This window comes from Tursiops truncatus, chromosome 10, assembly GCF_011762595.2.
Source record: "Tursiops truncatus isolate mTurTru1 chromosome 10, mTurTru1.mat.Y, whole genome shotgun sequence".
Classification (NCBI taxonomy): domain Eukaryota; kingdom Metazoa; phylum Chordata; class Mammalia; order Artiodactyla; family Delphinidae; genus Tursiops; species Tursiops truncatus.
The window spans coordinates 46,384,481-46,412,395 of NC_047043.1; the positions used below are offsets into that span (position 1 = coordinate 46,384,481).

Sequence of the window (27,915 nt, forward strand, 5' to 3'; positions counted from 1 at the left end):
ACTCCCAAATGCATTTTACAAGGCCATCATTATTCTGATTCCAAAACCAGACAGAGACACTACAAAAAAAGAACTTACAGGCCAATATTTCTGATGGACATAAATGCAAAAATTCTCAACAAAACACTAGCAAACCAAATTCAATAATACATAAAAGGGTCATACACCATGATCAACTGGGATTTATTCCAGGGTCACAAGGATATATACAAATAAACTAATGTGATACACACCATTAACAAAAGGAAGGATAAAAATCACATGATCACCTCAATAGACTCAGAAAAAGCATCTGACAAAATTCAACATCCATTCATGATAAAAACTCTCATCAAAGTTGGTATAGGGAACATATCTCAACATAATAAGGATCATATATGACAAACCCACACCTAACATCATACTCAATGGTGAAAAGCTGAAAGCTTTTCCTCTAAAATCACAAAAAAGACAAAGATGTCCACTCTCCTCACATGCATTTAACACAGTATTAGAAGTTCTAGCCACAGCAATCAAACAAGAAAAAGAAATAAAAGGCATCCCAATTGGAAGGGAAGAAGTAAAACTGTCAGTAGTTTCAGATAACATGATACTATATACATAAAACCCTATAGTCTCCAACCAAAAACTATTAGAACTAATAAATGAATTCAGTAAAGCTGCAAGATACAAGATTAATATACAAAAAATGTTGCTTTTCCATACACTAATAATGAACTATCAGAAAGAGAAAGCAAGAAAACAATCCCATTTATAATTGCATCCAAAAGAATAAAATACATAGAAATAAACTTAACTGAGGAGGTAAAAGACTTATACTCTAAAAACTATATGACATTGACACGGGGAGGGGGAAGGGTAAGTTGGGACAAAGTGAGAGAGTGGCATGGACATATTTACACTACCAAACGTAAAATAGATAGCTGGTGGGAAGCAGCCGCATAGCACAGGGAGATCAGCTCGGTGCTTTGTGACCACCTGGAGGGGTGGGATGGGGAGGGTGGGAGTGGGGGAGATGCGGGAGGGGGGAGATGTGGGGACATATGTATGTGTATGGCTGATTCACTTTGTTATGGAGCAGAGACTGACACACCATTGTAAAGCAATTATACTCTAATAAAGATGTTAAAAAAAAACAACAACTATATGACACTGATGAAGGAAATTGAAGACACCAAAGAAATGGAACGATATCCTGTGTTTGTGGATTGTAAGAATTAATATCATTAAAATGTCCATACTACCCAAGCAATCTACAGAGTTAGTGGAATCCCTATCAAAACACCTATGATATTTTTCACAGAGCTAGGACAAATAATCCTAAAATTTTTATGGAACTACAATAGACCCTGGATAGCCAAAGCAATCTTGAGAAAAAAGAACAAAGCTGGAGAGATCAAACTCCTTGACTTCAAACTGTACTACAAAGCTACAAGTGATCAAAACAGTATGGTATTGGCACCAAAAAAGACACATAGATCAAGAGCCCAGAAAAGAACCCACAAACTTATGGTCAATTAATCTATGACAAAGGAGGCAAGAATATACAATGGGGAAAAGACAGTCTCTTCAATAAGTGGTGCTGGGAAAACTGAACAGGTACATGTAAAAGAATGAAATTAGAACATTTTCTCACACTATATACAAAAACAAACTCAAAATGGATCAAAGACCCAAATGTAAGACTGGAAACCATAAAACTCCTAGAAGAAAACATTCCTTGACATAACCTGTAGCAATATTTTTTTGGTTCTGTCTCCTAAAGCAAAGGAAACAAAAGCAAAACTAAACAAATGGGATATAATTAAACTTAAAAGCTTTTGTATAGCAAAGAAACCATCAACATAATGAAAAGACAACCTACTGAATGGGAGAAAATATTCACAAATGATGATGACCAGTAAGGGGTTAATACCTAAAATATATAAATAGCTAATACAACTCAATATCAAAAAAACAAACAATATGATTAAAAAATGGGCAGAAGACCTGAATAGACATTTTTGCAAAGAAGACATACAGATGGCCAACAGGGACATGAAAAGATGCTCAACCTTGCTAATCATCAGGGAAATGCAAATCAAAACCACAATGAGATATCACCTCACACCCATCAGAATGGCTCTCATCACAAAGACAACATGTAACAAATGTTGGCAAGGATGTGGAGAAAAGGGAACACTGCTGGTGCGAATGTAAACAGGTGCAGCCACTATGGAAAACAGTATGGAGGTTCCTCAAAAAACTAAAGATAGAACTACCATATGATCCAGTAATTCCACTCCTGGGTATATATCCAAGGAAAACAAAAACACTAATTTGAAAAGTTACGTGCACCCTAATGTTCATAGCAGTATTATTTACAATAGCCATAATATGGAAGCAACCTAAATGCCCATCAACAGATTTATGTAGATGATATACATATCACACGTATATATCACACACACACACACACACACATACACACAATGGAATTCACTCAGCTATAAAAGAGAATGAAATATTGCCATTTGCAACAATATGGTTGGACCTAGAAATTATTAACCTTAGTGAAATAAATCAGAGAAAGACAAATCCTGTATGTTATCACTTATATGCGGAATCTTAAAAATAAACAAACGAATATGTATAACAAAACAGAAACAGACTCACAGAGAATAAACTAGTGGTTACCAGAGGGGAAAGGGAAGTGAGGAGGGGTGATATAGGGGTAGGGGATTAAGAGGTACAAACTACTATGTATAAAATAAATAAGCTACAAGGATATATTGTACAGCACAGGGAACATAGTCAATATTTTACAATAACTATAAATGGAGTATAATCTTAAAAAGATTTAATCATTATGTTGTACCACTGAAACTAATATAATATTGTAAATCAACTATACTTCAATAAAAAAAATGTTGTAAATGCTGTAGTTCTCTGGTAGGTTTAGTGGATATAACAAAAGCCAGTAGGGCTGTATTACCACATGAGCTCATAAACAAATTTACTTAACAAGTATACCACAGTTGACTTTGGAGTCTGGCTCCCGGGGTTCAAATCCCATCCCTGCCATTTACTAATTTACTGTGCTAAATAAGCTGTCTTCATTATTATTAGCATTTCTGTGTTATTCCCTAAACCTCCATGGATAGCCTCTAATCTCTTGACTCTCTAAAGTCTGACAGAAGCTAAACCAAAAAGAAACATTTAGAGATAAATTCAAGCAGCAGTACCATTCTTCCTCTGTCTATTAAAAAAAAAAATTCTATTGTAAAAATAGCCAAAACTCACTCCTTCCTTTCCCCTGTTTTTGGTGAGATATAATTTGCAGCAAGCATCAAAAGTGGTGCTGTAGCAAGTCGGCAGCCTCAGAAGTGGGGAAGCAGAGACGAAGGGAAAGGTGATGAACAGTGTTTTGGAGAAATCAACTTCCCTAGAGCTCTGCAGTTTCAAACATTGGGCATTCAAATGAAGAGAGCTCTGTTTCTATACTGAAATGCTTTTGCTGATTAGGACACATGGCACTGAACAGAGGATAAAGCGGGCCCCAGGCATGAGAGCAAAAGAATGAAAAGGCTGTGGATACAGAGTCTTGCATCCTGAACCTGACAGGTATGAAAGAAACAGCTAGAAGAAAGACAAAACATAGAAAGAACAAAGAAAAATAGACTTATCGTTCACATGATGTTAAATGGATCCCTTTGGAAACATGTGATTTCTCTGTCGTTAATAGACGCACATTCTTTGAAAACACTACCTGTTGTTTGCTTGACTGAACGTTCAAAAGGCACAGAAGTCTTTTAAGATCTGAATAGTCCCTAGGAGAAAGAATAACACAAGGGGATATGGGGATATGTGTATACATATAGCTGATTCACTTTGTTATACAGCAGAAACTAACATGACATTGTAAAGCAATTATACTCCAATAAAGATGTTAAAAAAAAAAAAAGAATAACACAGTGTCAACCAACAGAAGACTCCAGGTGAACTAGTCATGTTACCCACTAGTAACATAGAACACTGCTACTTGGAGGCCTGCTTTTATAGACTGAAACATATACATGCTAAATGTTTCTGTAGAACTCTAGAAATGCACAAACATTTCAGTAAACACTGTACCCCAGAGCAGCAGTTGTCAAGGATCTACTCTATTTCTCAAAAAGCCATTAAATCTGGTTGCTGGCCACTGCCTGAGTTAATAATTAGCAAAGACTCAGAAGGGAGTTACCTGGTGATGATTCCTTGTTGTTTTTTATCGGTTGATTTTTCTGTGGTCTTCACTTTTTTGTCTTGATCAGGCATTGTAAAACATCAATGCCCCAGAATTAACATCACATTCCTTTCAAAGTAAACTAGAAGGAAAAACTTTAGTTGGGTTATGTGCTCCAACATATTCTCAATTAATGCAGGCAAAATTCACTTATAACATTTATTTAAATATGCACAAACTAACATTTATTTGTAATATAGCAATATAAATGCTAATATGAATAACATTTACTATTTATCATTCAAAGGCCTTTGGATACATTTAGGGCATAGCTTATAATTATAGTAGTACTTTAGCCTATATTTTCTGAGTCATTCTTGATTTCAAATATTCTGACCCATTACCCCAACAAGTATTGTTCTGCTTGTCAGGAAAAGTGCCCCAATTTGGGGTTTCCAAAATGTGCATAAGCAAATACCTGAAGTCCAACTGACACTTTTATGCCATCTTACTTGTCTTTCTCGGCAAGTTTCCTTAACAGTAGAGTACGCTGCTACTTCAGGGAGTTCCTCTCTCATCGTGGTCATGCCCCTAAAAATCCCAGAGAAAGCTCCACCCACTTGCAAATAAGCATTACAGTGTCAAGGGCAACACACAAAGTGTCCTTGGGTTTCCAGAATTCCTAAAGTTTTTAAGCTGAATCCCCATGTGAGTCAACTCTAGTCATAACCTCTTCTGCAAGAATTGGGTCAGTCTTGCACAGCCCCTGGACTCACTCAAACATCCTGTTAAAAATAAGACAATGGGCGCATTGTTTTAGACAATGGAGTTGTTTATGCTAATCTCTGGGTCACCAAACTTAACTTAATTACAGTTTTGTCTCTCCCAGAAATGGGAACTTAAACTAGCCAATCAGGAATCTCCTGATCAGCACTAGTTAGGCAAGCTGCCTGATAAAACCCTCTATCCTCTTTAGGAAAAGTAACCTTGCAATAACCAATCCGTTTTTTGACTAACTCCTAATGAAGAATAACTTCCTCGTTCCTGCCCTCTTCTGCCTATAAAAGTCTTTCATTTGTACAGTTCCTCAGAGCTCCTTTCTATCTGCTAGATTGAATGCTGCCCATTCATGACTCACTGAATAAAGCCAATAAGATCTTCAAAATGTACTCAGTTGAATTTTGTGTTTTAACAATCCAGACAGTGAGGCTGCCAGCCTGGGAACACAACCCAATAGGCATCTCACTCTTCTGAATTAGGCTTTGTAGTCATTATGGTTGGTCACCCTTCCTAGGATAAATTTTAATACTATTTCCCACTCCTACTCAAAAGGTTATTATGAGTTCACTAATGGAAACAATTTATTTGTTTACCCTTTCCTTAATCAATTTCTGACTAAATTGTTTTAGAATAGAAACAAAAAGAAAGTTGAAGATACTCATACTTTCAATTACCTAGCAAATACAAAATTAAATGTACTATTGGTTTAATTCTTGACTGGATGTAAAATTTTCCAGTTGCGCTTCAATGCTACTGCTTGACTTCAGAGTGTTTTTCAGGCATGAAAAATCATGCATTATTGTCCTATAATTCCATGCCTCAATGTATTATGAAATTGATGGTCAAAATCCAAGTGTTTCAGAGGTATTTACAGGCAAAAGGAATGTGCCAATGGGTATTTTACTGCAACAGAATCTAGTGACATTTAATTTTGTGAAATGAACAAACACAGTTTATCTAAGGATTTAAAAATTATTTTCCCAATATTGTTGTCATACTTGTGACAAATAGTTGAGCTGGAACTAAAAGCTGAAAAGCAAGGCTCTCATCACAGATGCACACCAAGAAAAGCACAATATCAATATTTTAGGATTGTGCCCAGGACCTAGCACCATGGCTTCATTCCCTCAAGAAATATTTATTGAACGCTTACTATGTCCAATCTCAGACAGAAAACTACTAAAGATAAAAGAGGATATCCCAGATATAGGATTCTACTACAAGCAAAGAAAAACCCACTTAGGAACTTTAAACTATGTTTTGTGAGATATTCAGATAGAGAGATGATTTAGCATCTGTTTAAAAGAAAGAAAGAAAAAAGGAAGGAACAAAGGGAGAAGTAGGGAGGAAAAGAGGAAGAATGGATGATCTGTACATAATTTTTCAAAAGCAAGAGATCCAAGTGCTTTTCATATATAGATATTAAAATGCCCCAAAAGTTCTAAAATAAATGGAAATCCAGTCAAAATAAATATAATCTAACTTTACTTTTCCCTGAAGAACAGAGGGAAAATTCCACATAGACACACTGGCCTGTCAGCTTCAAATTCTGCTCAAACCATAGCTCCAGACCATTTTAGAAACAGGGACGTGAAAGTCACAGTGATTAGTACATGAAAATGTGTGGAAAAGCTCACAGGCTTCTGATGCTAGATGATATCTCCCACAATCAAACCCTGCTAAACACTCTGTCTTATTCCCTTGTTTAATCTCTGTAATTTTATTGACCCAGTGTGTGAACAGGAAATAATCCTCTAATAGTTTTATCAGTTTAAGATTAGCTTCTACTCTGTGAGCTGGAAGAGTGAAAATAGATAACTCTCTGGAAATGTTTCACTTAATTGAACAGTAAACAAATTCACCAGAATCAGAAGAAATAGGCAATTGCCTTTAGGATAAAAAACAAAATCCTTTCCACTTGATGGCTGTTAAAATGGAAGCTGTTCCAAAAACAAAAAAACTTCAAGAACTTGGGAATACTATAAAATATTTAATTTAATCCCATCTTTAATTAACAAAAATGATAACACTATACCAAAGGCTATACTTCAAAACTGGTGGGTGGCAGGGAGGACAGTTCATCTCTTAAGTCATTTCCTAGAAGCAAACAACTTTCTGAGGAAGTGTTCCTCAGAGGGCAAGTGAGGGCAAGAGCCGTGCAGGTAGAGTTTGCCTCAGAGCCAGTGTCCAAACCTGAGGGAAGGAGTGGTTGGTAAAGGGCCCTGAGAGAGGTCCTAGCCCCTCAGGTGTAAGGGAGCAGGATCCTATGGGGCCTTCCTGGGGCAGACCCCTCCCCCATCCTCTGCTGTAGCTCCTCTCCGAAGTAGTATCTGATGCACATTTCCTGACTTGTTTTACAGATGCTAAAACCACCATCAAAAGGAAGAAATTAACTAGTTGATAATCGTAAGCACCTATTGGCATCTAAGGATTGATAATGTTAATACCCTGTAACCTCACCATCAACCAACCAGACAATTGTGCATGAGTGGATCATATACCCTGGGACTCCCCTCCCTCACCTGGCCTTTAAAAATGTTTTGCTGAAACACATTGGGGAGTTTAGGCTTTTTTTTTTTTTTTTTTTGTTTTTGCGGTACGCGGGCCTCTCACTGTTGTGGCCTCTCCCATTGCGGAGCACAGGCTCCGGACGCGCAGGCTCAGCGGCCAAGGCTCACGGGCCCAGCCGCTCCGCGGCATGTGGGATCTTCCCGGACCGGGGCACGAACCCGCGTCCCCTGCATCGGCAGGCGGACTCTCAGCCACTGCGCCACCAGGGAAGCCCAGTTTAGGCTTTTTGAGCACTAGCTGCCTGGACTCCTTGCTGGCCCCTGCGATAGACTGCACTTTCCTTCGCCACAGCTGGGTGTCAGTAGATTGGCTTTACTGTGAGTGGACAAGCAGACCTGAGTTTGGTTCTGTGACACAGGCACTGCTGACTGGGGGCAAAGAGCCTCCAGTAGCTTGAGCAGTCCTCCCAAAAAGAGACCCAGGAGCTGGCTATTAGAAGCAAAAGAACTTTGAAGCCAATACCTGGGACACACAAACAGGCCTTAGGGATGGGGGCTCTGTGGATGCCCACATCCCCCAAGGATGAGCGTGGGTGATGGGGCTGCAAGGGCCTGGCTGCAGATGCACACAGAGCAGAGTCGAAGGCAGTTCCCTCTTGCTTTGACCCTGACTTCTCTGAGCTCTTCCATCGTCTCCCTCACCCTCAGCCCACTGCAGCTCAGCTCCTTCAGGTCACTCAGCCTCAACTCAGATGTCACCTCCTTGCTGAGAACTACTCTGCGACCCATTCACCATCACATGCTCACACTCACCACTCTACCCTGTTTTATTTCCTTGTGGGGCTCATCAACATCAGGAGAACTCCTAGCCATTCACTGGTCTCCATGCACTTGATAATAAGCCCCATGTGGGCAGGGACTGTGTCTGCTTTATCCTCACACACAGAACAGCAAGTGGCACAGGGTAAGCACAGCGTATGGACTCAAAAAATATTTGTGTCACAATCAGTAAGGAGTGGCTCAGGTATTTTTACCAAAGTTTGTGAATTATTTGCTTTTTAACAATTACTAATTTGGGGATTAGAACCTCCCTTGACCACCCACCACCCCCCCGCCCCCAACCAAGTCTGGTGCTCCTCCTCAGAGCCCAGGGAAGCCTGTACTCCCCACGCTGCAAACCTGTGCAAAAAGTATGGCAATTGCCTGATGACCCCATAAAGCAGGATTGGGTCTCCTGTATTCACCAGACACATGGTAGGCAAACAATAAATATTTATTGAAAAAAATTAATGAATGGATGAATAAAAGATTTTTAAAAACCAATGTCATTATTCCTTTAGTTCAAAGATCTTTCATAAAGCTTCCTTATAAATCAAATCAACTGATAAGTATTTGTAATGCTATAATAATATTGAACACACTCAGGAATGATCTAACTTATTCAATCTTTAGGAGGAAAATTGGAGTCCTAAATAAGAAAATATTCATGAACAGTGCTTCTCAAATTATCCATAAAGTTTTTTTTTCCAATCTATTATGGATCAACACTTTTAGTCCATATCGTATCCAGAAAAATAAGCCCATCACTGATCATGTGCTTGGATAGCACAGCAATGTCAAATTGCTATAAACATTTCTCAATGCTTGCTCTCAATTTTGTATCTCTCCCTCATGGACCAGTAACACAAGTCTGAAGATTACCTCAATAGCACTGGCCTAGGTACCTGAGGGTTCTCCTTTCAAATAACAATATTGTTTTCACAGTGACCCTAGATGATCCTCTGAGAATCACTGCCCTACGTGGAGTGCCTGAAAGGACTAACCCAGTCATTGTCAATTCCAGGACAACCAGGGGAGGGTAAGAGTGGCTGAATGCACTATGTCCTATTTCTCTGGGGGTCTCTGTACAGTTTCATTTGAAAACAAGGTTCCACTGCTAAAAATAAAAATAGAAAACCACTCATTTTCTAACATTTATTTTACAGATGAGATGAGGCCAGAGATTATGATACTTGCTACACAAACACTTGTATTCACTTATATTCATATGGAGATTTTCCTTTGATTCTAAATGGAAAATGTGAAATTTAGTATTTTTTCTTAAAATGGAATGGGTATAGAAGTGAAAGATTACATATAAAATACAAGTGCATATTACTTTAAGGACAGAAACATTCAGTATCTTTCCTCTGTACCTCTCAGTCATGGAACCCAAATACTATCTCAGATCAGATAGTCAAATAGTTTGGTGTTTACAGCCCTAGTCAAGTACAGGCATAATCACAGTTCTGACTCATTGTTGAATTTTTAAACCCATTTTAAAAAAGAAACTCTCGAAAGTAATTCATTCTCCTGATGTCACCTGAAATTTGGGTTAATAATAAAAGAAAGTCCCCAGAGACACACACCTCACTCAGTAATTGCAGGGTAAACACGTATGACAGAGAGATTATCCATGCCATGGTAAAATTAATTGATTGTAATTAATCTAAATTGTGCAATATAAACCCACTAACTAAATAACATGGCGAGTATTTATGATATGGTTTTCAGATTCCCTGCCCAGAAATTCCTTTTTATACCACAATTGCCTTAGCTATTCGAGAGATCCTTAAATGGCCTCATCTTTTCTAAAGACAAAACAGAAAAATCATTTGATTCATTTTGGGAAATAGCTTCATATCCCACAGATACATGTTTTTCCTTCTAATCACTTAGGTTGCATCTTTGTAACTATTCCATTTTATTTACTACCTTTACTAATGGTTAAAAAAAATAAAACCAGCACTTAGAACATAATAGCAGTAAGAGTTTGGCATGACTAAGGTTAATTACCACTTTGCTACATCAGCTTTATTATTTTTGAAAAGGCACTAAAATAAAGTGTCATGAACCCTACCACGGAAGTTAGAACTTCTTGTACCAACAACAGGGAGTCCTTCTTTCCTTGGCTGAATGACAGCTAACCTCCATGTTAGATGTCAAGATGCAGTCTGTCTGTGCTCAGGTAGGTATTAAAAACTTACAGAACTTTCAGCCGCACAAATAGATGGAAATGCAAAATGAAAAATCATTACTCCAATTCCTTTAATGTAGACATATTTCCTTAAAATTCCTTTAAAATTTGAAAAAAGTGGTTAAAGTAAGATATAATTTTAAATAAGATATAATTCACATAGAGCAACCAGAAATAAGGAAAATGTGTTTAAGTGTATTGGTTAAATGCAACTGGACCCTGGCGTGCTTACAAATACACATCCATTCATCCTGGTTCACTCATGAGAACTAGGTAGGTGTTGTATTTTAATACCATCGTGTGGTGCCAAACAAAGATGCATTTGCTACAGAACTGCCATTGGCAAAAGTGGCATCAGCCGAAGGCAAGTACTGTCATGTCCTTGCTCCCGAGTCAGCAGACTTGACACCTTCCTTATGCACACTTTATTCTTTAAACAACCTTCTATTTTCTAGTTAAACAAGCACTTGGGGGTAAAAGAATAAAACATGATAAGAGTATTCTGACTGTCTCCCACTCATTCCCCTGAATATCTATTGAGCACCTACTACAGGTTAGACACTCCCTTAGGAGTTTGCCTTCATCTTCTTCTGGTGAATAGTAACCCAAGGTGGACTGAGAGTGCTGTTCCAAAGTTAACTAGAATATATGACAATAGGCACCATTATCATTTTCCTATTTTCAAGATGTATTCCCATTTTAACTCATATCTTTTGTGACAAAGGGTAATGCCTGCAGATAGGAATGGATTTCCTGGGGGCCCCCTCAACTGCCACTGCACAATATTTGTGATAGTCTGTGCTCATGCCTTGTGTGGCTGCTTACCCAAGTCTATTCGTGACAAAGGGTAGAATGAACCTAAGACCCATGTATTAAGTAGTGATATTGTAAAGGGGAAAAAAGGTCCAGATGGTATGAAGAAAGAATTTATACTAACCAGTCAATGAAAATAAATAAAGTAGCACACCAAATTTCTCTTTATTCATTGACCTCCAAACATAGTAAGATTACATTCAATTCTCTGTTTCTGTGAGACAGAGAAAGGTGACAATGTTTATTCATTCCTTCAAGAAACAATTTTTGATTTCCTCATATATGCTAGGCACTGAGGATACTGCACTGAATAAGACATGGTAAAAAAAAAATTGCCTTCTCCCCAAAGTTAGCCAGCATGGAAATAAGACATGATAATAAGTGAGTATGGATTCAGCCCAATCCCCTAGACCCTCAAAGAGTAAAGAGAACACTGGGTAAACACACTGATGTTCCTAATAATTGGTGGCACTGAATAACTTTTGTTTCATCTAATAACATTTAAGTGCATTTTTAATTTATCGTGTGCTGACTATGCACAAGACACTACTGGATGCTGCAAAAACATCCATCCATAACTCAGCAAGTGTGGGAAATGAGAAATATGTAGGTTAAACAACATGAAACTGCTGATATTGGGCCTTTAAAAAAAAAGAACAATTTCTTATGGTTCGGCCTAATACAAGGGATTAAATAAGAACACTAGAAATGTCAAAAAGCAGAGAAAATTAGTTTCCCAAGGAGATTATAAATTGAATGAATTTAAGGGAAAGAGAGACCACTGTGGGCTGAAGAAAGAGCCATGAAAAGGCACATGTGACAGCTGTGAAGCAGGTCTAGGAGAATGGCCGGGGCAGGGGAAGAATACTCCAGGGGATGCACAAAGGGAGGGAGGCCAGATCTTGAGAGTGGTTTGGGGAGACAGGGAGCAGATGAGCTGGGCTGGGGTTGATGGTGGCCTCCAAGGCTATGGCCAGCTCATAGAACAGAAGATCCTCAAATAATCTCAACTCAAGAAGAGCCCTTGGGCATGAACCTTGGAAAAATGACACTTCCTCTTCCTAAGGCCCTTACTCATTAGCTCACTATTTTTCTATTCAGTACAGTCCCTGTCTGCCCACTTCTCTCCATCCTCACTGCCAACACCCTCGTCCTCATCATTGCCCACCTGAACTACAGGAACCACTTCCTAAATGGACTCCCAACTTCCAGTTTCTCTCTCCTCCCAACAAGAAGTCTGTTCTCCACACAGCAACAAAAGCACCCTTTTTATGGTACAAATCTGACCAATTGAGCCTTCATGGGCTTCCCATTTCTCTCGGCATAAAAACAAATGTAAGGAGGATTTGAGGTGCCCTGTGAGATGAAGCCTCTGCCCGCAACAGCTCCACTCAGACCTGGGCCGTGTGTCCCTGCCCCAGGCCTGCTTTTCCTGCACTCCTGCGACCTTTATTCCTAGACTCAAGTGCCAGATTAGTGCAGAAAGCCCTGGAAGGCTCATCCATCTCAACTCAAGTATTCATTCTTTAAGGAAATTTTCACTGACCTCCCTGCCTTGAAGCTCTTAATAAAGGGGCAGATTCAGGCAATAATTCAATAACTATGCATCTGTCTCCTCTAGCTTACTATAAACTAGTCGGGGATGTGGATGACAGCCAGTTTGCTCATCCCCAACATCCAGCACAGCATTGCTAGTTTATAACAAAAGAAGTATTCAATAAATGATTGATGAATGAATGAATGAATAAACAAATCCCAAGAGAAATGTGGTTGGGAAGCTCCAGCTATAACTGGAGGATCATTGTTTATAGATGGAGAATAAAGATTATGAAAAAAACTATCAGCAAATGATACATTTGCCCCAGCTGACCAGCATCTAGTTATTACAGAATGTTGGTTTGACAAAAATCTCTTTATAAACACAGGGAAGCCACAAGGTAAATAAGATATTTGTGTTAAATATGGGCTACCTCAAGTATACACGATAGGACAATAACATTTCCTACAGGAATGAGTATTCACATTTATGTCAAGTGTAGCACACACACACACACACACACACACATTATATGAATGCTGTGGTCTCCACTGATGAGAGCTAACAGGCTTGGGACTATGAAGTCTTCCTGTTACACGGCTGGGATGCAGGTGAAAGGAGCAGCAGTGATGGAGTAGATCTGGTTTCTACATGCCTGCTGAGTGACCTCAAAAAGTCCCCGGGCCTCTCTGATTATTAGTTTCCTCATTTACCAAAAAATAGACATAATTATATCCCCATTATAAGATGGTAGGTGGAACTAAATAAAATAAAGTGAAACTCCTTTAAAACTGTCCAGGGGAATTCCCTGGTGGTCCAGTGGTTAGGGCCCAGGTTTGATCCCTGGTTGGGGAACTAAGATTCCCACATGCCACGTGGTGTGGCACCAACAAAACAAAAAACTGTCTGTAGCTAGCTAAGTTGTTATTATGACAGCTGTTGTAAATACTATCATTGGTAATATTACTATTACTTCAGTCATGCTTATTTTAAGTCATTTGCTTATATTCACTGACTTTGGTTCACTGATGACAAATACTAGACATAAAATGAAAAAAAAGTTTTATTTTTAATGTCACAAATAGTCTTCATTTTAATTTGTTACACCTGATGTTATTTCGGGTTTACAATTATAAGCACTTTCATGTATTTGTTTAATCCTAAAACAACCCTAGGAGATGGTTGTGTTGTATCTCCAACTCACAGATGAAGGAACTGAGGTGCTGAGCTTCAGTAACTTGGCTAAGATCTCATATCTGGCAATAGTAACAACAATAATAAAAGCAAATGTTTGCATGGGGCTTACCCTGTGCCAGCACCATTCTAATTGCTTTCATACGTTAACTAATATAATTCTCCTAACAAAGCTATAAGGCAACTACCTTTACTGTCCCCATTTCACAGATGACAGAACTGAGGCCCATAGAGGTTAAGTAATTTGTCCAAGTCACAGAGCTTTAAACCTCTGGTGGCAGAGCAGGAATTTAAAGCCAGGCAGGGCCTTCCCTGTTAATTGAACGCTATACTTTCACTTATTGGTGGCCTTTATCCAGCTCTCTATCTGCCTAAGTGAATTTTCTAGGTAAATGTTTATCACCTTAGTAACCAAATATTACTTCAGACACACTTTTCTCAAATTAATTAAAAGTTCCCTGTCATTTATGCAAAATACACTATATACTGGGTAACTTTTTCCTGCTGGCCCAGGATCAATGGCTGCTGTGCTTTATCCATTCTGTCTCTTGTATTTATTTCAATTTTTGTAGGAGGGTTTTTTAGTCTCTCTTCTAGATATGTGCCATTTGATTGTGATTTTGTCACTTTGACTCTCTTGAGGGTTGTGAAGCTAGACTCCCTGTCAACTATAACTATTCCTAATACAAGACTGAATAAGCTCTGAGTTGAGCCACCCCCATGGATGTGAGTGCATGACCTTTATTAATGACTGTTGCAGATTTCAGCTGAGATGAAGGGAAGTTTGACTTCTAGATATGAATGAGCAATCATTTTACCAAACGAAAAACCATCTATTTTATTCAGTGCTCGTTTTCATGTTTTTTTTTAATCACACATGTCAGGCGGATATATGAGTACACATAGAGTTCACTTTCCTGTGGAAGACCAAGTCTCAAAAATGTAAGACTCATTTCCAAATCCAAGCCACATAACCTGTTCCCAAGGTGACACTTTCTATCCCCCCACCCCCATCCTCTTTATTGTTATCTCTTAACTTATTTCTCTCCCCCAGGTAAAACATAATAGAAACAGCTAACATGTACCTGGTACTTCCTATGTACCTACCATAGTTCTAGGAAATTTGTCTCTACTGATTCATGTAATACTCACAACAACTCCACTGTATATGTAAGGAAATTGAAGTGCCGAGATGAAGCAACTTGGCAGACGCCCTGTGTCCAGCAGTGGCAGAGCTGGAATTTGAACCCATGCACCTAGCATGAGTCTGAATTCTATGGACTCTGGGCTACCACCCCTGGGATCCTGGGCTCTGAGGGCACAGGGACTTGGTTATGCTCCCTTCTGGACGCCCAGTAAACTTCTACCTCCTCTCCACCTCTCCAAGGGCTCCACTCAGCCCACTCTGACTCTGACCTCAAAGTCTGACCGGCTGAGACAGGCCTAGTGACATTCCAGGCCCTTCTTTCACTTACTTGAGACTTTACTGGTTACACTTTCTTTTGCCTCGCCTTTATCTGGCAGAGCGCCCTGGATCCATCAGATGGTCAATAAGTTGTCACTGAATGAGTCTCTTACCTGTATCAGAACAAAGTTTGTGATCAAGTAGTATAGTGTGACTGGGTAGGAGGATGATGTCCTAGAAATTGTACTTGACTGAATTAAAAGATTGATTTTTACCTTTTGTGAGCTGACCATGGAAATTTCACAATTCCAACTTTCAGTGTTTCTTTTACTTCTTTTTTAAGACTATTTTTTAGGGCAGTTTTAAGTTTACAACAAATTTGAGAGGAAGGTACAGAGATTTCCCATATACCCCCTACCCCTACACCTGCAGAGCCTCCCTCCTTACCAGAATGGTACATTTATTACCAAGAATGAACCTACAGGGTCTTCCTTGGTGGCGCAGTGGTTGAGAATCTGCCTGCCAATGCAGGCGACACGGGTTCGAGCCCTGGTCTGGGAAGATCCCACATGCTGCGGAGCAACTAAGCCCGCAAGCCAAAACTACTGAGCCTACGCGCCTGGAACCTGTGCTCCGCAACAAGAGAGGCCGTGACAGTGAGAGGCCTGTGCACCGTGATGAAGAGTGGCCCCTGCTCGCCACAACTATAGAAAGCCCTCGCACAGAAACGACGACCCAACACAGCCATAAATAAATAAATAAATAAATAAATAAAAGAATGAACCTACATTGACACATCATAATCACTCAATGTCCATAGGTTACCTTAGGGTTCACTCTTGGTGTTGTACATTCTGTAGGTTTAGACAAACATATAATGACATGTATCCATCATTATAGTGTCACACAGAGTATTTTCACTGTCCTAAAAATCCTTGTGCTCTGCCTATTCATATCTCCCCCACCCTCAGCTAACCCCTGACAACCACTGATCTTTTCACTGTCTCCAAAGTTTTACTCTTTCCAGAATGTCATGTAGTTGGAATCATACAGTATATAGCCTTTTCAAACTGGCTTCTTTTCTTAGTAATATGCACTTAACTTTCCCCCATGTCTTTTCATGCCTTGAGAGTTAACTTCTTTTCAGCAATTCCATTGTCTGGATGTACCACAGCTAATTTATCCATTCACCCACTGAAGGACATCTTGGTTGTTTGCAGGTATTGGCAATTGTGAATTAAGCTGCTACAAACATCCATGTGAATGTTTCTAGTTTTTAGACATGCGAAAATTTATTAAGTATAAGGCACTGTGCACTTGATATGGGTTATACACATTTAGTCTTTAATATAATCCTATGAGGTGGGGGTTATTATTAGCCCATTGTACAGATAACGAAGCCACAGATAAGTGGCCACAGAGCTAAAATGTTGGAGCCAGGATTCAAACCCACGCATGTCTGACTCAAAGCCTATCTCTTGCAAACTGCACTGTACTCTCTCTCTTTCCCATGTTAAACTTATGCCATATAACAACAGCTACCATTAAAATGATTATGGCATGAAATACAGACTGTGAATTGAAATAGTTTCCAAACCAAGGATCTTGAAATTAAAGTAAAACCTGGAAGTTCAACATTCATCTTTTATAAGTGAAAGCTTTACTGGATGCTATGAAAAACAGTAACTTCTTGTTTTAGAGAATCATTCATTTAACCAGTATTTGTTGAGCCCCTGCTACTTGCAGGGTGCTATGATAGACACAACAAATGGTGAGGAAGACAAACCTGGCCTCTGCGCTCAGAGAGTCTAGAGGAGGAAGCAGAAAAGCAATTAGGCAACATTCAGAGAATGACTGGGGAGTGAGAGCAGGGTTGGGGAAGGTGCAAAAGTGGAGTCCATTGAAGGCAGTGTGAGCAACAGGGGACATCAGCACACACAGGAGAGAATGTGGCATGTTCTGGGAACAAAGATGGAACTGCTGATGGATGGCCTAACTAAGAAGTGTGGATGAGGATGACAGGGAGTCTTGGCAGGAAGTGAAATACCCTTATATGTTTTTTGGAAAGATCAGTCTAACAATAGACAGAAAAATGGATTAGATAGGGCCAAACTGCCATCAGGAAAGGTGGATGGGTGTTGAATTTAACCAAGAAACTGGTGGAAATTCTAATGTAGTGAGAAGGGATTTATTAATGTGGGAATTGATTTGACAGCTATTAAGAAGGTATAGCCTTGATAACCGGTAGAAATGCAGAAGCGGCAGTAAGTGTCAAAGATATTGTCCAGATGTGGTTTTTGTATCTTGGTGCCCAAGACAGGGAATCCAAGGGTGAAGCACTCTGTGGGAATGGGGAAGATGGTGTTTAGGGTTGTGCACGTGTGGAGTTAACTCGCGGTTGGGTTTTGGGGTCTGGTGCTTAGTGGAGCAGCCTAGGCTAGAGGTGGAGGTTTTCAAGTAATCAGCTGACATGTGGTGCCTGAAGGCACCTGAAGGCCTGGAACTGAACAGGCTCACTCACGTTGAGCAGAGAAGCAGAGGGACTGTCAGAGCAGCATCATAACATAAGGGGAAGGCAGAGAAGCGACGCCCATAAAGGGTTTTATGAAGGAGCCTCCGGAGTGTAGGAGCAGATTGGAAGAGACACACTCAGGCTTCCTGTAACCAGAATAAGTCCTTATGGAACTGAAAGGACCATCACGCATGGTTGATGGCACTTTCCCACCATCCATTCGCTAACACCAACCCGTCTGCTATGAGACAGGCTCACAGTGACTCCCGCACGCCCGACAGCCCGCACTCTCTGCCCTGCCTCCTGCCGAGGGGAGCTCACTCCGAGGCCTCGGGCTGCTCCACAAGCACCTGCGGACATCTCCCTGGAGATCCTGCCTGAAACCGCGCGCCGGCAGAGGAACGCCCGCTCCGGCCCCACTCACCGCGCCCAAGGGAGGGCCCCTCCTTCAGGCCAAGCTCGAAATCGCCCTTCTCATCGTCTCTGCTACTTACTGTCACGCTGCTCTGGATCGGGGGCCCGTCCTCCTCTCCCCTAGCCCGCGCCTGGTCCCCTCCACCTCGGGGGCACTGCTGCCAGCAGCACCGTTGGTGCATCAATCCAATCCTCCTTCCGGCCATGAAACCGGAGCGTCCTCAGCCAATGCCGACACCTCTTCTTCCACCGGCAGGGCGCCCCAGCCAATCAGAGGTAGCCATGCTGCGGCCCGCCGAACGCCGTGGCGACGGGGACGCCGGCCTCGGGTTGCCGTAGCAACCGGAGACGCGCAGGGCCGGGCCGCAGCGCGCGCTGTCGGGTGGGGCTTGAGGGCCTGTTGGCGGCGGTAGCCTCCTCACCCCGACCTCGGGCTGCCTGCCACCCAGGGTTTCCTAAACGCTGTCGGTTTTTCTGGACTCGGTGTGCCAACCTTCAGCGTTTGAAATAAAATGGGTAGGAGAGAAAGCAGCTTCATTTTGGGGTGTTTAATTTCAAGAATTGTTATGGACTAAAAATCAGTTATCTTCCAAAGCAGATACTTAGTTTGAAAAAGATCAACGGTACCTGCTGAATAGCTTTCGTGTAACGTGGAGACAGTTTCAGCGACTCTGGCGTGAAAGTACGAGTGAGCTGTGTGGGACACCTGTCACTAGTTCGTTTTGTGGCACTGGGCAAGGCTCTTCACCTTTTGTGAAAGTCTGAAGCTTCTTTTTATTGAAAAAATTTTAATTTTATTAAAGCTTTTTTTAAAAAAATACTCTTTACATTGTGAAGCTTCAAAAAATGAAAAATATTGAGCGTTTATTTTGTGCCAGGGACTGTTCCAAACTCTTTCCTCGTTATTTCACCTACTCTTCACATCATCTGCTTATTTTTTATTTATTTATTTTTGGCTGCGTTGGGTCTTCGTTGCTGTATCCGGGCTTTCTCTAGTTGCAGCGAGCGGGGGCTACTCTTCGTTGCAGTGCACGGGCTTCTCATTGTGGTGGCTTCTCTTGTTGCAGAGCACGGGCTCTGGGCGTGAGGGTTTCAGTAGTTGAGGCACACAGGCTCAGTCGTTGTGGCTCGCGGGCTTGGTTGCTCTGCAGCAGGTGGGATCTTCCTGGACCAGGGCTTAAACCCGTGTCCCCTGCATTGGCAGGCAGAGTCTTATCCACTGCGCCACCAAGGAAGCCCCCATCTGGTTATTTTTCATCCTAGTTTAGAGTTGTAACATGGAGGCCCAACAGGGCAGAGCTGGTAAGTGATGGAGGCAGGGGAGAACCTAGAATTTCAATCCAGAGCCCAGTCTTAACCACCATGCTGTCTGTCCCCCGGACAATTTAATCTAGGACCTACTCAATCCCATCTTAATGTTGCTCCAAGTGCCCACAGGAATGTCAATTAGTGTGGTGATTCAACCTCCCAAAACCTGATTTAAAATGAATACAGTGAATGCTTCCGTGATGTTTCTCTGCTTTGAATAATAATGAAAAGTAGGCCTAATGGAATAACAACACTTAGGTCTGAGTACTTGAAAATACATATTTAAAACGAAAACAGTAAGGTACCATTTTGGAAATACAGAAAGGTGAGATGAAAGTCAAACTCAGGTGAATGGAGCAGAACTAATTATACTTCAGAAAACATAAAACCAGTAGAAATAATGTTACCAATCAAAACACAAAAAGTTGAGGGGGAAGGCAGACTGATGCTGAGTAGAAAAAGTATTCTCTACAGACATTTTAAACATTATGCAGGAGACAAAATTACTCCTCTGAACTTTTCTTCATCAGAATATTGAATGTGCTTCCCACCTTTCTTCTCTCTTAAAATAAAATCTTGCTTTGTCACAGCTTACCCTTCCCCCTCCCCATATCCTCAAGTCCATTCTCTAGTAGGTCTGTGTCTTTATTCCTGTCTTACCCCTAGGTTCTTCATGGACATATATACACTACCAAACGTAAGGTACATATAGCTAGTGGGAAGCAGCCGCATAGCACAGGGAGATCAGCTCGGTGCTTTGTGACCGCCTGGAGGGGTGGGATAGGGAGTGTGGGAGGGAGGGAGACGCAAAAGGGAAGAGATATGGGAACATATGTATATGTATAACTGATTCACTTTGTTATAAAGCAGAAACTAACACACCATTGTAAAGCAATTATACTCCAATAAAGATGTAAAAAATGAAATAAAATAAAAATAAAATAAAATCTTAAACCAATGTTTTGGCCTTCCCTGAATGTAACTGAAAATTGCAGAGATGATTATGAAGCATGGGACACACCGGGCTCTCCAGGAGAGGAGCACCACACCCACCCAGGGCCCACACTATACTCTGTGAGAAATATACACGACCCCAGAGGGGTCACGCCTGCATCAAGCTCATGGCTGATGTGGTAGGGTCCAAATCTGTAAGACCTAACATCCCCTTCTGGTATTTTTGAATACTCTTTTTACTATCCTGAGGTGAATCCACAGATAATGTAAATTACATACTTTGGAAGTAGAAGAGTGTAACGTGTAACTATAAGGAACGAATAAAATTAACTTAAATAGGTATTAAAATAAATATTCAGAATCAACAAGAAGAAAAAAATAATTCACCAAATTTCTAAAATACTCCTAGATCACTGGTCTAGGACAAAAAAACAAACAAAAAGAGGGCATTTTTTTTTTTTTGCGGTACGCAGGCCTCTCACGGTTGTGGCCTCTCCCGTTGTGGAGCAGAGGCTCCAGACGCGCAGGCTCAGCGGCCATGGCTCACGGGCCCAGCCGCTTCGCGGCATGTGGGATCTTCCAGGACCGAGGCACAAACCCGTGTCCCCTGCATCGGCAGGCGGACTCTCAACCACTGTGCCACCAGGGAAGCCCCAGACACACTCTTGTGTGGAGGCAGGAGAATGATCTTACAGAACACAGCACAAGGCAGAGCACAATTTGTAGAAAATGTAGAACTTAAATTGAGCTTTGCAAGAATAGCAGAGAAACAGAAAGGAAGGTTTTCCAAACAATAGGAATGTTTTCATTAAAAGCATAGAGGTAGTGAGATAAAGGTCACTGAACTGATACTGGAGAGATCAGATATACCTTAAGCAGCAAGATCAAACAAAAACTAGTGAGAAACTCCCTATTTCCCTTCTTCTCCCCGCCCCCAACCCCCACAAAAATCTCAAAGTTCTGTTGATGGGAATAGTAAATTGACAAATTCATTGTGGGATATCAGAAACTCTACAGTGCAGAAAACACAGGAGGAAATTGTTACATACGTGCCTAATGGAAAACAAACCAAGGCCTGTCATTAGCTATTACTAAAAAAATTTCATAATGAAATTAGCCATTAAAAACAAAAAAGCCTTGAGTCTATGAAAGTTCAGTATTAACATGCTCATTACATATCATGTAATGTGATGTGTGTTTATTACATATCCCATTGCAAAATTCTATTCTAAACAGATGTGTTTTAAAATAGGGAAAATAATGGATCAGCCTATCTTAAAGGGCTTTAATTTCAGTATTTCTTAACTATCAAAAAATCATTGTGAAACACACACTATTTTGTTTCGTCTTCTTTTCTCACTGTTTCCTCTTTTCTGTCTTCTGCTTAGGAAAATTAGGAGGCAGGAAATAAAAATCACTTATTTTTCTCCATCCCCTATCAGGTTCTCATGAGAAAGACATGCAGCTCTTCTAATATCAAAATAAAGACAATATTCAACAACTGATTCAGTAGACTTTTATTGATCTTTCAACTTCAATAACATCTCCAAAAATAGTTTTCTTCTAATATTATGAAACAGATTTGAAAGGCAGGATTATTCACATTATAGACTTGGTAGATACTTGTACTTCATATAGATGAAAAATATCACTTCTACATTTTAAATGTTTACTTTGGATTTTATTATAAAAGAAAATATTATCATTGTATAATTATAAAAGTCATAAAAATTAGAACTGTACTGTTATTATACCAAGCTATCAAATACTGTATAAATGAACAATAAAATTCAATTTCTATTTATTTAAATGTAGTAAACATTGGAAGAGAACCCCCCTACAAAAAAAAAAGCTCTTAATATGAAAGTAACAAAAGAAAAGCCACAACACAAGAATCATGAACGCACAAAATTCTGATTAAAAAAACAACTGTTAACAAGTACTCTAAGACAAATGTAGAAGTCAATATATGCTAATTAAATTTTTAAAAATGATCTTTAGACAATTCCATTTCCAACTATGTTTTCCTATTATCGACACTCAAATTACTTTTTGAAAAGTTAGAAAAGAACCAACTTTACATTAAAATTGCCAAATTTTGAAGTATGAACACTATTTTAAATTTTGGATGTCCTTAAACTCTTTAAGTTTACTTTCTAAAAAAATAATTGTTGGACTAAACCAAGACAGTTCACATAGTTCTACTGCATATGATAACAATGATGTGATCTACATAAATAAATTTAAAACATTAAATTATTTAATTTAAACGTTTTTGAATTACAATGTTATATTAATGGCTTACACATCCGAAATCTGAGCACTTTAAAACAGGATTCACATGTTACACTGTTGAGCACATTTACAGAACTTATATACATGATACAGTCCTTTAAAAACAGCAAGCTCTGGTGTCATACCTCTGTTTCGGAAACCATTTTCCTTTTTACAGAATTTTGAACCTGCTTTTGCAAAAGGTAAAAGTTATAAAGCTATTATATATATATATAAACTTTAGGTATATGGAAGAAACTTTTTTTTAGATGGAGAAAACGAAAGTAATTTTGAGTGGTAAAGAAATCTGCTTTATAAATACATGCGTTAGCACATAAAAAATTCTGTCCTACACATTTTATATGCTTGGCAAATATGAACAATGATATGCCACAGCTTTTTTAAACAACTTGAGAGATTTATGATTGACAACATCATTCACACAAGCATACTCACATATACAACACCAATTAGAAAGATCGTGTGCCTCACTTCGTATATCTAATATCATTAGAGAATATATAGCATCATCCTTTTATCATAAGGAAGTTTTTAGTTCATTGTCTTCTCAAAAGCGGCAATTTTAGAGTGAAATAGCATTCAAGTGAAAGTGAATTTCAGATGGTCAACATGAGGATGTATTACAGTCCTTGTAAACAGATGTCTATAAATAAATAAAATAGGTGGAGGAAAGAATATCCTGAGGTGGCCCTGCGGCCAGGGTACTCAGTAGCACTGAGCTCCATCCTGGAAACCAAGGCATCTGAAAAAGTGCAGGGCTGTTTATATGAATTTATTTTATAAATGGAATATGCACAGGTTTAATTCTTTTTCACCTTGAGGTAAATCAGTACATAGCAATTACTACTGCTCATCTATACCTGTTTAAGGCAACATTTAAAAAGCAATATATGTAGTAAATTACATTTTTCACTGTTTTTCAAAGAATGCTATCCATGATTGTTATTTTTCAAAAATAGTGGAAAAATATCATAACCACATAAACAAGCTATTAAACATGAGTTACCTTTGCTTTTCAATGAAGTAGTCAATCAGATCATTTTGTAAGTCAAGTAGTCAAAAGAAAGTAGAAACTACTAACAATTAGAAACATAGTAAAAACACTGAGTGCAAAGCATTTTGCACGTCATGGTTTTTCTGGCACTGGACAACCAGTATTCATAAATAAAATCACATAAACACTATGATCCCAGGTAGATTTCAGTTCAAATTTTAAAATTACTTCCCGTAAAAAAGCACATTTGTTAACTCTGTGACATCCAGACACTAGGGAATGGTGTAAGGAAATCCTCTTGTTAAGGTTCATCGGGGAGATACAAAATCATAGCAGCAAATACTGGGGTCTTTGGAAATGATTCTGCTACTATGAATAAAAAGGAATCACTTCAATGGAAGCTCATAAACAGTAACAAGCACCGTGGGTAATACTCTCTCATCAAGTGCTGACAGCATCTCTCTTCTTTAGGCAGTACCAAATGGTGCCAGCTACATTTTCTAAAGAAAATCAGCTACATTTCCAACCTCCCATATGAGGCAGAAGTTGAATCCATTATTTTAACTAGAATTGGATCACATGGTCTTAGATGTAGAAATTTTATTAGTTAAGTAGTTTAGAATGGATTGCTAGAATTGCTAAAATATCAGCTTTTGGCATTGCTCATGATCTATAAGATCAATTCTTCTTACTTTTGTACTTTAATTAAAAATGATTAAAGGAAGCATCGGAATTCCATTAAAATTTTCATCCTAACATTCATGTTATTATTTTCGATATTTCAGTGGCTTCTCAATACTCATTTGGTTTTTAGAAATCATCCTCTTGCCAAATCAGTTTCACAACCCCATTCATCCAGTCCTACAGGCTTAACAAGAACAACATTTATTTATTTCATATGGAGGTAAAAGTATATAAAAGATGACTAAAAAGATTTGCTAGAAGTTAAAAAGACAGCTTAGAAAAGCAAAATCTAAATAAAACATACAAACACAAACTAGGAAGAATGTCATCAATCTGAGCTATACATAATCGGTCTAAATTTCTTTTAAAATACAAATATGGCAGTGCTTTATATCAAAGATGTAAAATCTATCAACTGCTCTCAGATAATAAACCATAAATGCAAGTGAGCACCAACTATTTATATTAACAATTTACTCTATATGTTACCTTTTCAAATGTTTATATAATATTTAAGCATCATATCAATTAAAATAAATAAAATATTTTAAAATGAAATCTATTAAATATTACCTATACAACAGAAAGAACAACGTAAACGGAAAATGAAAGGTAATTCGTAATAAAGTAATACTGATCTTAAACCCACTTAAGAGAATTCTGACTCCTGATTATTTAATCATACTACTTATAATAGAAAAATAATCAAGAACTTGAACCTGATACAAACTAAACCACATTTTAAGTAAAGGACAGCAAAGGCAGAGAAGAGTGGGCATTTGGGGCTCTAATAGACTACTAGGATTCAGAAAAAAATTTCTACAAAGGCAACAAAATTTAACTATCATAAATTGGTATTTTATAGCTTTTAAAATTCAAAAACTAATGAGTGGTATGGGAGTTAAATTATAAAATCACCTGCAATTATACTTGTTTATTAGAATGGAGACCTAGATGCGGAGGTTTTAAAGTTTAAAATAAATGTCAAAAACATAAAGGTCAAAATTATAGTTCTTATCTAGAAAGTTTCCACTGTTCTAACTTTATAGTGAAAAAGTTCCCATCACCTGTGAAACACGATGGACATGCATGTAATGCAACACACACACAGCAGCCAGGATACGGCCCCATCTGTGCCCCAGCACTGGCAGAGACGCCCTGTTCTTCCCACAAAGCATTAGCAGAAAGGAAGTAATATGGAAACATTTCTAGCAACTCAATGAAAAAATTTAAATACGTATCACTGAAGGTTGGTATGGACTGCCACTGATGAACAAACAGATTTAAAGAAAAGTAGATTGAATGCATTTCCCCACATTTTTCTATTGCAGAACAGGAAAAAATTTTCCAACAGAAAAATAAATATTTGACTAGTAAGAATCATGTACCTCACTTCTAAGAGACCATTTCATTATATACACAGTCTCCATGGTGCTCCTAACAAACTTCAGACACTACTTCAAAAAACCCCATAGTCATGCATAAATGGCATGACATACAATATTGTTATATATAGTGACATGAAATATTATATATACATACATATATATGTATATATATCTATAAATAATTCCTCTTGGTTCAATTCTATAATGAAGTTTCAGCATCCATATATTTCTTTGTTGGTTCATCTTCAAAACTTATTTTCACACTTACAGGTTTTTCAGGGCTATTTAAAAGAAAGAATGAGAATAAATAATTTTGAGATGGCTAAATATTACATTCAAACATGGCCAACAGTAAATATCCATAAGAGCCTTTTGAGACAACTATTAATACCATAAACATACAACTTGCTATTTCTATCTTACTGCTTTCTTTTCATATCAGTACACTTAACTGGAAAGGCAAATATTAAAAAGTCTTAGTTTTTTAAAGATATTTTTGCCACTAAATTTCACATTTTTCTTACAACTGAAGAGGAGCTCCTTAAAATTGGTCAGTGTAAGATGACTGTGCTTGACAATAGTTTTACTTTATATATGAACAGTTGTAGCATTTGACTTTTATTTTACTGACAAATTCATTAAAAATTAATCTTTGTCAATATAAATAAGCATCAAATAATTTCCTGCAAAATGTAACAAATCTTATCTCCCCAAATTTGGTTCATAAATACAAGATCAAAATACAATTCTACATTTTCAAGTTAATATCAAATACAATGATTCCATGTATATGGATTTAACTGATTAACTGATTTGATTTAATTGTAACATGAATATCTGGGCTTTGAAAATTTTGCAAAAGATAGAAACACGCTATGGTTTGCTGCCTTCTCCAGACAAAACTGAAGGAAGATAACCCAAACATTTTTCTGTTCAACAATGTAACAAAACATTCCCTTTCTTCCCATGTGATTTTGAATTGAGGGGCAACCTGAATGAAAGGCAGAAGTATAAAAGACAAAATACTACTACTCTAAGGTCTTTCTATTTATCCTAACTATACTAACATTCTGGGCCAGGGGTGCTGACAAGGTGCGAAAAGTTACTAAGAGTAAAAAGAGTATCTAGTGAAATTCTGGCTGCATGAAATAATCCAAAATGACAAAAAGTTTAACTTAAAAACTTTTGAGATCAAAGATAGAAGTGAAGTAAACAGTCTACATTAGAGAATTAAAACTCAAGAAATGATGAGAGAAAAGCCAAAAGAGTTGATAACTGAGATTAAGTAGGAGCAAGGTTCTAAAAGCAGGTAGGGAAAGATATCTTGGGAGAAAAACTTAATCAATCATTATCAAGACAGTTGCCAGAAAGACAATAACGAAGCAGAAATAGCTATGTGATTGCTTGCCTGGAAAAGTTTTAATTTTTGACACCCAAGCAGAATATACTGACACCCAACACAGCATCTGGCACAAAGTGAACACCAAAAAAAAAATTTGTTGACTATGAATGACTGAGTACTCTACAGGATAATACCTAATTTCTCCAGAGACCTAAGGGATCAACGTACTAATGATTATCAAGCCAGAATTCCTGAGGTTTAGGTCTTGAAGTGAGTGGGAAAGAAAGAAAAAAGGGTTATTACATAACAAGAAATATAAGCAAGGGGTTATGAAACAGTTGTGTAATACATGGTCCATTATAAAACTGAATGGCCTTTACTACCATGGATTAAATTTCTTACAAATATCTTCTAGGAAAATGTTTACCTTGCCAGAAGAAATAGTAGGCTGAAACAAAGCAAAACAAAAGAAAGCCTTTCTTTTTGGACCATCAGAAAGCATGATTGAGGTAGTATTCTATTTTAGTATTCAATCCCTAGTAATTATCTTTCTTTATATGGCTTC

General features: G+C 38.6%; 2 protein-coding genes across 6 annotated transcripts in view; both read right to left on the reverse strand.

Moving 5' to 3' along the window:
- The window catches only part of NEK10 (NIMA related kinase 10), a 325,535-nt gene extending 306,938 nt beyond the window's left edge, over nt 1-18,597 (reverse strand). The window contains exons 1-4 of the mRNA XM_033864502.2: nt 18,466-18,597; nt 15,530-15,632; nt 4,223-4,346; nt 3,749-3,809 (exon numbers count right to left, since the gene is read on the reverse strand). Of these exons, the coding sequence (XP_033720393.1) occupies nt 3,749-3,809; nt 4,223-4,296 (135 nt within the window). The 5' untranslated portion in view covers nt 4,297-4,346; nt 15,530-15,632; nt 18,466-18,597. The remainder of the gene's footprint in view (nt 1-3,748; nt 3,810-4,222; nt 4,347-15,529; nt 15,633-18,465) is intronic.
- Nucleotides 18,598-22,149: 3,552 nt separating this feature from the next.
- SLC4A7 (solute carrier family 4 member 7) overlaps nt 22,150-27,915 on the reverse strand; it is a 124,234-nt gene continuing 118,468 nt past the window's right edge. For all 5 annotated transcript variants that reach the window (XM_019946899.3, XM_019946900.3, XM_033864503.2 and 2 more), the window contains one exon: nt 22,150-26,289. In XM_019946899.3, coding sequence (XP_019802458.2) covers nt 26,208-26,289 — 82 coding nt within the window. In that variant the 3' untranslated portion in view covers nt 22,150-26,207. The remainder of the gene's footprint in view (nt 26,290-27,915) is intronic.